The following is a 13,871-nucleotide window of genomic DNA, read 5'->3' as shown; positions in this document are numbered from 1 at the left end:
TATCAGAAATAATGTCTCCGCTAGCGAGATGTCTGCGAGGATCGTTAACGAAGATGTTGTCAATCAACGTAGCAGAAGTTCTATGAACGCGCTTCGGTTTGTCCTGTTGGAATAAGATAACAGCTTCGAAGAGAGATTAAAAAATTCCTGGCTTATTTTAGATGATTCACACTCGAGTAGATCTATATTAAAATCACCCATGATATAAAAGTTCTTGTCATCAGATACCAATATTTCTACTGTCTTACCTAAATACGTCAGGAAATAATTGGGCGAATTGTGTTGACCATAAATTATTCCACAAACGATGTTTTTATGGTTGACAAAAGAGATTTCAATTCAGAGGACTTGGAATGCCTCATTTGATATTTTTTTCAAGAAAATTGTAGTTTAGTGATTGATCAACTAAGAGGCCAGCGCCTCCAGAAGCTAGTGGCGTTGGCACGTGCTCAAGAACATAACCTTGACTAGCTTCCACAGTGGCAATAGTATTCGTTAGATTTCTCATGGAATGCGTAAAGTGATAACTATTCTTTTATGGAGAGATGTTTTTTCTTCATTCCAAGAACGTGGGAAAGGAAGAATTCCGTGTGCATAAGGAATTGAACCTTAGACATTCAGATCTGTTCTCCGATGAGCCACAGAGAATCTATCGTGAGAAGGTCTTAGGTTTTTTCAAGTTATTACCGCAGCAAAAAGAGAAAAGAAGATTTTCACGGATAACAACGTTGAATGCAGGATATTCTTATTCAAATGACTGTGAATTCACGAAAATCATAGATATCGAATGCTGCTCAAGAAATAAATATAAAAGCGATTTTCGCAGTAATGAGAACTACTTAAGCAGTAGTGAAAATAAGCTCTGAAGAAAATTAGGCCGGTATGGGATTTGAAACCATGGCTTTTGCGATACTGGTGCAGTGCTCTACCAGCTGAGCTAACAAGCCAACTGGGAGCTGGTTATTATGTTAGTTCGTCGGAAACCCGTGAATTGTTTTTGAAATCTGCTAGTGAAGCATGGTTTCCAGCAATATTTCTTTCCGCCATTAGTAAAATTAAACACAGCAGTCATCATTATAGATATTTAGTTCAACGCTTAATGAATAAGACCAGTTGGTCGTCAGTCAGTAGATGACATTGACCAATTTTTTAAGCCGATTTCTTGCCTCAGAATCCGTATTGTTATCACCAAAATGTATGAAACAGACGTCTTCAAAGCGATAATTTTATCAAATAATAAAATTACATTGGAATTTTCGATGAACTGTCATTAGACAAATTTTTTTTCGCCGCTGTCGTTGCTTTCCTCGTGAGGAGAGCAAGATTAGCTGCGATATCCAGCGTTGTTTTCAATATAAAACGGTCAGTTAGGAGACAGTATTTACTAGCTTCAAACTACAGCTTATAACTATATAGTGGGAGCACTTGGAGTCTATTTTCGTGGTAAGGAATATTTATTTGGACTTCACTGAGTGACCATGGAAATATTCGCTGTTCAGAAGCCGAAGATCGCTGCCAAGTTTTACAAACACTTTGACTGAGTAAACACTTGATCAATATAAAGGAAATGAAAATAGCTGATACATATATATATATAAATATTGATATCGGCGCTATATAAGTATTATTATTATTGAATGAAAGCCAACTGAGGGCGATGTGCGTCACAAATCGAAAGGATGGGCAAATAAACGAAGGAGATCCAAGTGTCGGTCGAAAATTAATGTTCACAAAAATAAATGAAAAAAAAGCAACAACAAAGTTGACTCCAAGAAATGTGCGACAACAACGTGCGTACATGATGTGTACTGACCTATTACACAGTCCAATCACAAGCATGAAGCGTTCACTGTCCTTTTGGTGGTCAAATTCGCTTCAAATCGAAAATTTTTGTTTCAATTTTGTTCAACAATATCATATAAGCTTGAGTGAAGCATTTTGAGTAAAAAAATGGATTGATAAGTACAAGTACATAGACGATAGCTTACCTATATTCAATATTTCTGCGCAATCTAAGTCCAATATCTGAAATTCCGTTTGAGTATCGCATGTCAGAAATAGTTGTTCGTTTTTTACTTTCCAGTAGCATGCGCGCTACATATTTCACTAACGTTACGCTGTGTTCTCATTCTTGAGCAGAAATACATCTACGAAGATGTCCCTTTACAAATACTCACAGGCCGCCCAAATTGGAATCACTGCCGCTTTCTGCTTCTTGGTAATTGCAGACCTCATCGGCAATACCTTGGTTTGCCTGGTAGTCTACCGTAAGCGAATAATGCGCACCCCTATGAACTATCTTTTGGTCAACCTAGCGGCTTCGGATATAACTGTGGCGATTTTCATCGCGGTGCGCTATATCTTCCCACTGCTGTTCGAGCATCCGAAAGGAAGATCCGGTGACGTGGTTTGCCGGTGGTTCACAGGGGAAGCATTTGTATGGGTCGGTGCGCTCGCCTCCACTTTCTCCCTCGTCTGCATAGCAGTAGAGCGCTATCTCGCTATTAAATTCCCCTACGACGAGCGCAAGCGGGTAACAAATGCCAAATTAAAATATGTTGTTGTATTGGGCTGGGTGTTCGCCGCATTATGGAACTTACCCCTTTTCCTGTATGCACGTTACGACCCTGTTAGCGAGTTCTGCCTGTTCCAATGGCCCACAGCGAGTTTCCCGAAAGTTCACAGCCTACTGTGCGCCTTGTTGTACGGCGTTCTACCGATTTCAATCATGAGTTACTTGTATTCTAAGCTGGTTTACAAGCTGTGGTTTCGTCCTTTGGTTACCTCGACTATGGTCTAACAGAGCAAGCTACGTTACACCAGAAAGTCCGCCCGGTTAGTGGTCACTGTAAGCGTGGTTTACGCGATCTGTTGGATACCCAACCTGGCAGTGTACGTCATCTCTTCATTCAGCACACAGCAACTGTACTCCGCCGTACACACGACAAGCATCGTCTTGGTCACTTTTAATTCTGCTATCAATCCTGTGTTATACAGCTGGCAGAGTGACCGTTTCAGGAGGCATATGCTGGCGTTGCTACCGTTTGGTTGCTCCACCAGGCAGTGTCGAGTACCCCCCGCGATTATGTCGAGAAGGAATCCTTCGAGGAAGGCCTCACGTCCTACACAGATTCCTTCGCTTGTAAGTAGGGGCCCTGTCGTTTGAAAATTACAACACAATGAGACCCATGAGGGCTGGACACCCATTGAACGCTTGCCACTGTTTCTTAACCTCTTAGAATGACTAGAAGACTAATTTTATCTACAGTATCTCTCCTGAAGTCAATATTCGGGTCATGAAAAGAAAGATGATCACCATTTAATGAGGATCTTGATTGTTAAACAAATTCTTCTTGTTAGCATCTTAGGAAATTCACTGAGAGCAGTAGGGAGAATAAGCGTACTGATCCTATGCGGTAACGGGGTAATTTGGGTCTACAGTGTGACACTTAGCGACCAAAATCTTGGAAGGAATTGAAGGAGGAACTTTAGCATTCCCGCTGCTCTTCGCCAGGCCTCGTGAGCATGGTTTTATTACTTTGCGAATGAAGCTTAAAGAAGGACTGTGGATATAGGGGACGGACCATTATTTTTTTGGAGGGGGGATATGAAAAAATTTTCTTCGGCAAACATTTTTTTTAAACATATACGTCTCCGCAAACGTTTTTTTTCCAATATCATCTTCGTGCAAACAATTTTTTTCAGTGTTCTATATACACTCCACTCACCTTTTAAAATTTTTGGCAGCTACTGACGCAAATAAAGGGCATGCGACAAGAAATAGGCAAAGGGAGTAGCGGGCTTTTTTCACGATTCCATAGTAACGAAGTCCTGATCCTCTTTGATGATGTTCCCACAAGCTATCATACTCGTACCACCCGGCTTGTGATACCAAGGGCGAAGGCAGGCACATTATATTGCTGATTTGAAATGATTGCCGTTGCCATAGGTCATTCTAAGTATCAATGATAAATATAGCCAAGATTGAAGAAAATTATATTTTTAACACAGTTATGAGAAAAGTACCTGATATATGAAATTTGCGTAGTAGAGTGACCACTTTTTAGTGCCCAAATTGTGTTAATTTTTATACTAATGCTTCCATTTGCTGACTTTTCTACAAATATTCTTTTATGTAACCTATCACGTTTGCAAATAATTTACTTTGTCTTTTCAGACCCTGCAGACAGTTTTTTTTTTCAATATTTCTCGCCCCCCCCCCCCCCAAGGAAAATAATGTTCCGTCCCTAAGAGTGTCATATACGTATTTGAACTGCGGGTTAATAAATGAAGATAAGAGTGATCACTGCACTGTGTTGACCACTACTTAAGCGAAAAAAAAGAAGAATCCTGGAAAAAATCTAGGCTTGACGTCAGTTGAATCCATGATCTCTGAGATACCGCTGCCGCACCGGTTTGCTCGGGTTGTTGGGCAGTGCTCTACCACTAAGCTAACTAGCCAAAAAATTTTTTAACTTCAGCAAATGAATCTGATTATTGGAGAGAAGTGGTCGTGGCCACCACAAGTCTAGATAGAAAGGCAACATTTCAGAGAAGTTGTTCAGTCTCACTAAACCATCGTGAAAGTACGCAAGAGGTTAAAGTGAAAACTTCCCTCACACAACAGTCAGTCGATTCCTTTTAAGTTTGTAATTTGCATGTACCTAATGCTAAGGAAAAAAAAGGTCTCTAAATAAAACAATTTTATTTTTAAGATCCACCACGTCCCTCGAAACAATTTGTATCGCAGGCGGCCCAAGCTCACTTCTCGAGAAAAAGCCAACGATTAATTCATGAAAGCGTCATGCATTGTATGACTCGAGAGGAACCGTGATATAAGATAGTGTGGGGAACTAAATATGGTCGACTTACAACGATAAATATTTCGAAATATGGACATTTTACACGCCAGGAATAACAGTGATGGTAAAGCAAGCTGAAAACGGCAGAAATCGCCAGTAACTACAACAGACACACAGGATTTGAGTAAGTTTTATCGATTTAACATGTAAAATGTTCATCTTTCGAAATATGTTATCAAATGGCTCGTTCGATAGAGTAGCGCTGCTATACTGGAGATTACACTATTACAACAGACTATCACGAGAAAGAGGGAAAAAAATCTGTTGACTTTGAAATAAAATGTCTGTAATTGATAGAAATATTTCACTCTGACGAAAGGCGAAGAAAGTCGAAACGTAAGCTTTGAACTCTTTACGGTAGCCAATTTACATTATCAACTCAGTTGATAATACTAAATTACCTTGTTACCCCCTTTATTGGTTAATTATAGGGCACGTTTGAACCCATGCACTTTTACCACGAGACTTTAATAATTTTGATATTTATGATAATAATAATAATCATAATAAAATGATCAGTAATAATAGTGTTTGGCAGCATATTTTCAAGGTTTCTATGCTCTTACGATGCTAGAAAATAAAATAACCTTTAAAAGAGGAAAAGACTGTCGCCAGTCGAAATTTAAAGAAAACGTATCAACATCTATACCTTTATATTATGTGTCTAGAGAAAATCAGCTAATATTCTCTCAATTTCACTTAATTTATTTTTTGTTCTTTGTACAAAAAAATAAAAAGTGAGATAGTTTGCCCCACAAATAGCTAGAAAGCTAATTGGCGGAGCAAGACAAGTACATGAATAACACAAATTATCTAACATCTAAAGACAAGGAGTCATTGACTCTTAATTGATAACACAGAAAAAGAAAAGCAGACATTTAAACCCTTAGCAAGTGTATCGATGTACCTACTTTTTAAAATAATCATGGGGATTTGAATATAGTTATCCTATAAGATATCAAATAGTAATTTGCGGAGAACTCATTGAAAGCTTTCTTTGGAATATCCGTTATATAGCTTGGTATCTTATTCCACAGCTTTACTCCGAGCCGAGAGAAAGAATTGTTTTGTATTTCTAGTCTCGAACTTTTAACATAGAACTTTCCAGACGTGGACGATCGTGTATTGTATGAGTGAATATTAGACTTTTCTTAAATAAATTTAACATGTTTGCTGGGCTTTATCATCATTGATATCGTGCATTAAGGATGATACGGACTCATAACATAAAAAGTTATTTAAAACACCTTAGTTTCGAGAAATATAGGATTTGGATGTACATGCCAGTCTGTGAAGTACAGCAAACGAAGATCTCTTTTCTGAAGAATTGGAATTTTGTTAAGATAAGTCTTGCATGCCTGACACCAGGCAGCAAGACCATAGGTTAACTAAGAATGAATTAGTGACTTAAAGATATTCAGTAATATTGGTCGAGGTACAGAGTGGCGTAGCTTTGCAAGTAGCCCAACATTTTTACTAATTTTTTGTAACAATAGAATGTGGTATATCCAAGAGAGATTCTGATCAATAAGAACGTCTAGGTATTTTATGGAAACTTTAGACTCGAGGCGAATATATATATTCTTTTCATCATCAAACATGGAAAGTTTTGGTTGGGAAGCAAGTTGCTTTTGGTAAGGATGAAAAATTACAAAGTTGGATTTTTTAACTTTGTCTCCAGTTTCATATAATTTATTTTTAACTTTAATCGCCACTTAAATTCCATTAGTTATCCAAGGTTTAGATAGCTGCTTTGCTTTGCGATTGGATAATCTTTCATGGGGGCGTGTCTGCTAACAATTGTATTGTATTTGTTGTAAAACGATGAAAACAGTTTGTTCACAGAAATCGTTCCATTTGCAATTATTCGATTCCAGTCAACTTCAGACAGCTCGTCGTGAAAGCGATCAGCGGAGAATCTTTAATAGTCACGTACTTTTATATTTTTAACTTGTTGAAGTTTATCTTTCGCTGACGTTGTGATACAGAAGAACTGCGAAAATTGATCACTAATATCAAAAATATTGTTTCCGCTAGCGAGGACTTTGTAAGGACTGTTGACGAAGATGGCGTCAATCAACTTGACAGAAGTTCTATAACGCGCGTCAGTTTGTCCTCTGTTGTAATAAGATAACAGCTTCGAAGAGAGAGTAAGAAATCCTGGCTCATTTGAGATGATTCACACTTGAGTAGATCTATATTAAAATCAACCAGAATATAAACGTTCTTATCATCAGACACCAATATTTCTATTGTCTTATCTGGATACGTTAGGAAATAATCGGGCGAATGGTGTTGACCATAAATTATTCCACAAACGGTGTTTTTATGGTTGACAAAAGAGACTTCAACCCAGAGGACTCGGAATGCCTCATTTGAAGTCTTTTCAAGAACATTGTAGTTTAGTGATTGATCTACAAAGAGGCCAGCGCCTCCAGAGGCCAGTAACGCTGGCACGTGCTCAAGAACATAACCAAGAATATGATAGCTTCCACAGTGGCAATAGTATTCGTTAGATTTCTCATGGAATGCGTAAAGTGATAACTATTCTTTTATGGAGAGATGTTTTTTCGTCATTCCAAGAACGTGGGACAGGAATAATTCCGAGTGCCCATGAGGAATTGAACCTAAGACATTCAGATCTGCTCTCCGATGAGCCACATACGGTGAGGTGTGAGGTTCGTCTCCTCCTGGGGACTCAGACTGTTTTCTTTGTCCCACGCTCCTGGACAAGACGGAAAAACACCATTTTTTTTAATTCTGCCAGTGTATCGTGTATTATGTATTTACCGACCTTTGTTCGTCAAGCATGTTTCTCAAACGTAATGAAGCTTTCTTAGTTTGCATCAAGAACTAAGGTTTTTTTGTCTCTGGTATGACAAGAACAGATCTACATAGACAAAAGGAAGTAAGTCGGGGCAATCTGGAACAAAATAGGTAATCACTGATTTTTCAACATTTCCGTGGCAAAAATTAGCATGTTTTTACCCTCTCTTTTTTTCTGTTCTCAACGGTTTCAACATTTTTTCAAGTTTTTACCACGGCAAAAAGGGAAAAGAAAATTTTCACGGATAACAACGTTGAACGCAGGATATTCTTTTTCAAATGACTGTGAATTCATGAAAATCATACATACTGAAAGCTAATCAAGAAATAAATATGGAAGCGATTTTCGCAGTAATGAGAACTACTTAAGCAGTAGTGAAAATAAGCTCTGGAAAAAATCAGGCCTGTATGGGATTTGAAACCATGGCTTTTGCGATACTGGTGCAGTGCTCTACTGAGCTAACAAGCCAACTGGGAGCTGGTTATTATGTTAATTCGTCGGAAACCCGTGAAGTGTTTTTGAAATCTGCTAGGAAGCGTGGTTTCAAGCAATATTTACTTCCGCCATCAGTAAAATTAAACACAGCAGTCATCTTTATAGATATTTATTTCAACGCTTAATGAATAAAACCAGTTGGTTGTCAGTCAGTGGATGACATTGACCAATTTTTTTAAGCCGATTTCTGGCTTCAGAATCCGTATTGTTATCACCAAAATGTATAAAACAGAAGTCTTCAAAGCGATAATTTTACAACCAATAAATATCACATTAGAAGTTTCGATGAACTGTCGTTAGACACACTTTTTTTTTCGCCGTTGTTGTTGCTTTCCTTGTGAGGGGAAGAGACAAAAAGCTGATTACCAACCCGAGCCAAGAGAGAACGGAACATCACGAGATCAAAAGACACCGTGAGCAAAATTCAAGGGTCTCACGCTACACATCACAGCCACTGAAAAACAGACAATTTATTTTGCCCCGAAGCAATCCCGGTATAAAGGAAATTAAGCCAAATATTTATAGGGATTTTGGACGCACGTCTTCTACTCAAAGCCAATGGAAAAAAAAGGCTAGGAGAGCAAGATTAGCTGCTACATCCAGCGTTGTTTTCACTGTACAACGGTTAGTGGTGAGACAGTATTTTCTAGCTTTAAACTACAGCTTATAACTATGTAGTGGGAGCACTTGGAGTCTATTTTCGCGGTGAGGAATATTTATTTGGACTTCACTGATTGACTATGGAAATATTTGCAGCTTAAAGAAGCCGAAGATCGCTGTCAAGTTTTACGAACACTTTGATTGAGTAAACACCTGATCATGTATGTCACAAATCGAAAGGATGGACAAATAAACGGAGGTGATCCGAGTGTCAGTCGAAAATAAATTTTCAAGGTAGACTCCAAGAAATGCGCGACAACAGCGTGCGTACATGATACGCACTGACCTTTTACACTGTCCAATCACAAGCATGAAGCGAACACTGTCCTTTCAGTGGTCAAATTCGCCTCAAATCGAGAATTTTTTCTTCAGTTTTGATTAACAATATCATATAAGCTTGAGTGAAGTATTTTGAATAAAAAGATGGATTGACAAGTACAAGTACTTAGACCAAAGCTTACCTACATTCAATATTTCTGCGCATGCTGTCCAATATCTGAAATTCCGTTTGATTATCGTATGTCAGAAACAGCTGTTCCTTTTTGACCTTCCAGAAGCATGCGTGCTACATATTTCACTAACGTAAGGCTGTGTTCTCATTCTTGAGTAGAAATACAGCTACAAAGATGTCCTTTTACAAAAACTCAGAGGCCGCCCAAATTGGAATCACTGCCGCTTTCTGCTTCTTGGTAATTGCGGACCTCATCGGTAATACCTTGGTTTGCCTGGTAGTCTACCGTAACCGAATAATGCGCACCCCTATGAACTATCTTTTAGTTCAATTAGCGGCTTCGGATATAACTGTGGCGATTTTCATCGCGGCGAGCTTTATCTTCCCACTGCTGTTCGAGCATCCAAAGGGAAGAGCCGGTGACGTGGTTTGCCAATTGTTCACAGGGGGAGCATTCATATGGGTCGGAGCCCTCGCCTCCGCTTTCTCCCTCGTCTTCATAGCGCTAGAGCGCTATCTCGCTATTAAATTCCCCTACGACGAGCGCAAGCGGGTAACAACCGCCAAGGTAAAATGTGTTGTTGTATTCAGCTGGGTGTTCGCCGCATCATGGGACTTACCCCTATTTCTGTATGTACGTTACGACCCTGTTAGCGAGTTCTGCCTGTTCCAATGGCCCACAACGAGTTTCGCGCAAGTTCATAGCCCACTAAGCGCCGTATTGTGCGGCGTTCTACCGATTTCCATCATGAGTTACCTGTATTCTAAGCTGGTTTACAAGCTGTGGTTTCGTCCTTTGGTTACCTCGACCATGGTCCAACAGAGCAAGCTACGTTACGCCAGAAAGTCGGCTCGGATAGTGCTCACCGTAAGCGTGGTTTACTCGATCTGTTGGATACCCAACCTGGTTGTGTACGTCTTCTCTTCATTCAGCACACAGCAAATGTACTCCGCCGTACACACGACAAGCATCGTCTTGGTCACTCTTAATTCTGCTATCAATCCTGTGTTATACAGCTGGCAGAGTGACCGTTTCAGGAGGCATATGCTGGCGCTGCTACCGTTTAGTTGCTCCACCAGGCAGTGTCGAGTATCCCCCGCGGTTATGTCGAAAGGGAATGCTACGAGCAAGGCCTCGCGTCCTATGCAGATTACTCCGCTTGTAAGTAGGGGCCCTCTCGCTTGAACATTTCAACACAGCAAGACCCATGGGGGCTAACCTCTTAGAATGACTAGAAGACTAATTTTGTCTACAGTATTTTTCCTGAAGTCAATATTCGGGTCGTGAGAAGAAAGATGATCGCCATTTAATGAGGATCTTGATTGTGAAACAAATTCTCCTTGTCAGCATATTAGGAAATTCAGAGAGCAGTATAGAGAATAAGCGTACTAATTCTAGGGTGTAACGGGGTAATTCGGGTATACAGTATTACACTTACCGACCAAAATCTTGGAAGGAACTGAAGGAGGAGCTTTAGTATTCTCGCTGCTCTTGGCCAGGCCACGGGAGCATGGTTTTATTATTTTGCGACTGAAGCTTAAAGAACGACTGTGGATATAAGGGAAGGACCATCATTTTTCTGTAGGGGAGTCTGAGAAATTTTCTTCTATAGCATTTCTTTTAAACATGTACATCCTTGCAAACATTTTTGCTAACTATGACCATTGCCTTATCGCACTATTCTACGAAGAACGTAATCAATAGTACCACAGCCACTTATTTTGTCGATATACACTCCACTCACCTCTTAAAAATTTTGGCAGCTACTGACGCAAATAAAGGTCATACAACAGGAAATAGGCGAAGTGAGTAGCGGGCTTTTTCGCGATTCCACAGTAACGAAGTCCTGATCCTCTTTGATGATGTTCCAACGGGCTATCATACTCGTACCACCCGGCCTGTGGTACCAGGCAGGCACATTGCTGATTTGAAATGATTGCCGTTGCCATAGGTCACTCCAAATAAACTTTAAAGTAGCAATGGTAAATATAGCCAAGATTGAAGAATATATATTTGTATAATACAGTTTTGAGAAAAATACCTGATGTATGAAGTTTTGTAGTAGGACAAAATATTGACAAGTAACGTTGAGATTTAACTGCCACAACAAATTCCCATTTTTTTCAAGGAATATTCAGCTGTTTTCAGATTTGTTATTTGCGTAATACAGAGTGACCACTTTTTAGTTCCCAAATTGTGTTAATCTTTATACTAATGCTTTCATTTGTTATTTAAATTTTTATTTCAGTTTTTGTAATATTTTTTTTTATATCTTACCTGACTTCTCTACAAACATTTTTTTATTTACCCAATCTCGTTTGCAAACAATTTATTTTGTCCTTTTCAGACCCTGCAGACATTTTTTTTTTCTCCCAATATTTCTCACCCCACCCCCCCCCCCCAGAAAAATATGGTCCTTATCCGTAAGAGTATGTCACGAAGCCAGGAGAAGATTCTTGTTTTCCTGTTTTAAATACTTTATTATTTATCTTGAACTTTTAAAACCTTACGAGCTCGAACCTTATTTATAGTAGCCGATTTACATCATTCCGTATTTCTGAAACACTATTTTTTGAGCAGCAAGAACATTTCTAGACGCTAATTTTTAACCATATCCTTAAAATAAATCAATAGAATTTTTCCGAACCTATGATCTCTGAGATACTTCTGGCCACCACCGGTTTGGTCGGCTCAGGTTGTGTGGGCGGTGCTCTACCCCTGAAGCTAACACGCCAACTGTGAGCTTACAGATGTTTAAAATATAATGTTTTCAAAGTGGTTTAACTTCTTAACTGGAAATCTGGTGGCCACGGCACGTCTAGATAGAAAGTTGTTCAGTCTAACTAAACCATTGTGGAAGTACTTCAATATTTTTAATTAAAAACTCCGCCTTGCACAACAGTCATTCCGGATTCCATTTAATTTGTAATTGCCTTCTACTTAATGTCAAGGGAAAAACGTCGGTAAATTTAAAACCGATTTTATGTTTAAAATCAGACATAGGCGGCTTTCTTTAATTTATGACCTCTTCAAATAAGGCTTCGTAGTGCATGTACCGTTGTATACTTGTATGATATATTTATTTGTAGCGACGCAAAAAAAAACAACAACAATATCGCCTCTGATGAACCCCCCGCCCGAACAAATAGCAGTTGACGTATCATACCCAAGTTTGGGCGGGAGTGTTTGTTGTTAACTAAAAAATTGCATCGCCGAATTATTTCATTTCACTACGTCCCTCGAAACAATTTGTATCACATGCAGCCCAAGCTCACGTCTCGAGAAAAAGCCAACGATCAATTCATGAAAGCGTCGCAACGTTGTGTGATTCAGTGTGACATGTTATAAGGAATAGTACGGAGAACGACAATATGGGTCGAATTACAAACGATAAATATTTCGAAATATGCACATTTTACACGCCAGGAATTACAGTGATGGTAAAGGCAAGCTTAAAAACACGGAAGAAAGAACTCGCAGAAACTACCACCGACACACCGGATTTGGAGTAAGGTTTTATTGATGGTTAATTAATACTTTTGATATTTATGAAAATAATATAATGATGATAAGAGATTACTTAACAATAATAATGATTGACAGAATATTTACACGGTCTCTTCGTCTCTTACGACTGCCAGAAAATAAAATAACCTTTAAAAGTGGAAGACTGGTCTCCAGTCCCGAAAATCTAAAGAAAAAATGTTAACATCTATACCTTCATATTATGTGTCCCTGGAGAAAATCCGCAGATTGTTCTCCTCAATTTCTCACTCAATTTATTCTTTATTCTTTATACAAAAAAAACGAAAAGTGAGATAGTTTGCCCTACCAAATAGCTGGAAAGCTAAACTGGCGGGGCAGAGACAAGTCCCTGACGGACACAAATCATCTAAAATCCCAAGACAAAGGAGTCATTGACTCCTAAATGATAACACAGAAAAAGAAAAGCAGACATTTAACCCTTCGCAAGTGTATCTATGTACCTAATTTTTTAAATAATCATGGGGATTTGAATATAGTTAATCCTCTTTTTCTAAGATATTAATATAAGCAATTTGCGGATAAAGTCTTAAGCTTTCTTGGGAATATATATAGCTTGGCAGACTATTCCACAGCTTTACTCCGAGCCGAGATGATAGCATTGTTTTGTATTGTCTAGTCCTCGAACTCTTAAAATAGAACTTTCCAGACGTGGACGATCGTGTATTGTTATGAGTGAATATTAGACGTTTTTTCCTGAAATAAATTTAACATGTTTGCTGGGGTTTTATCCATCATTGACTGGCGTGCATTAAGGTTGATACAGACTCATAATAAAGAAAAGTTATTGGAGGACACGTAAGCTTAAAGAAATACAGGAAGTGCAATGGTCATGCCAGTCTGTGTCAGCAAACGAAGAGCTTTTTTCTGAAGAATTAGAATTTTGTTAGACAAGTCTTGCATGCCCTGATCCCATGCAGGCAAGACGCATAGGGTTAATAAGGATGAATTAGTGGATTATGAAAATTCAGTAATATGGTCGAGTTACAGTAGTGGCGTTAGCTTTGCGAGGACGTAGCCAAAACATTTTCA

General features: G+C 38.9%; 1 protein-coding gene and 1 pseudogene across 1 annotated transcript; both read left to right on the top strand.

Annotated features, from left to right (window-relative positions):
• Window positions 1–2,052: 2,052 nt before the first annotated feature.
• On the top strand, window positions 2,053–4,190 carry LOC131795535 (QRFP-like peptide receptor; annotated as a pseudogene).
• A 5,280-nt stretch (window positions 4,191–9,470) lies between these two features.
• LOC131786935 (QRFP-like peptide receptor) lies at window positions 9,471–10,481 on the top strand. Its single transcript, XM_059103996.2, has one exon. The coding sequence runs from the start codon at window positions 9,471–9,473 to the stop codon at window positions 10,479–10,481; it is 1,011 nt and encodes a 336-aa protein (XP_058959979.2).
• The last annotated feature ends 3,390 nt before the right edge of the window (window positions 10,482–13,871 follow it).

The sequence above is a fragment of the Pocillopora verrucosa genome, chromosome 1 (assembly GCF_036669915.1).
Source record: "Pocillopora verrucosa isolate sample1 chromosome 1, ASM3666991v2, whole genome shotgun sequence".
In the NCBI taxonomy this organism is placed as follows: domain Eukaryota; kingdom Metazoa; phylum Cnidaria; class Anthozoa; order Scleractinia; family Pocilloporidae; genus Pocillopora; species Pocillopora verrucosa.
Note: the sequence above shows the minus strand (reverse complement) of the source record. Positions and strands in the feature narration are given on the sequence as shown.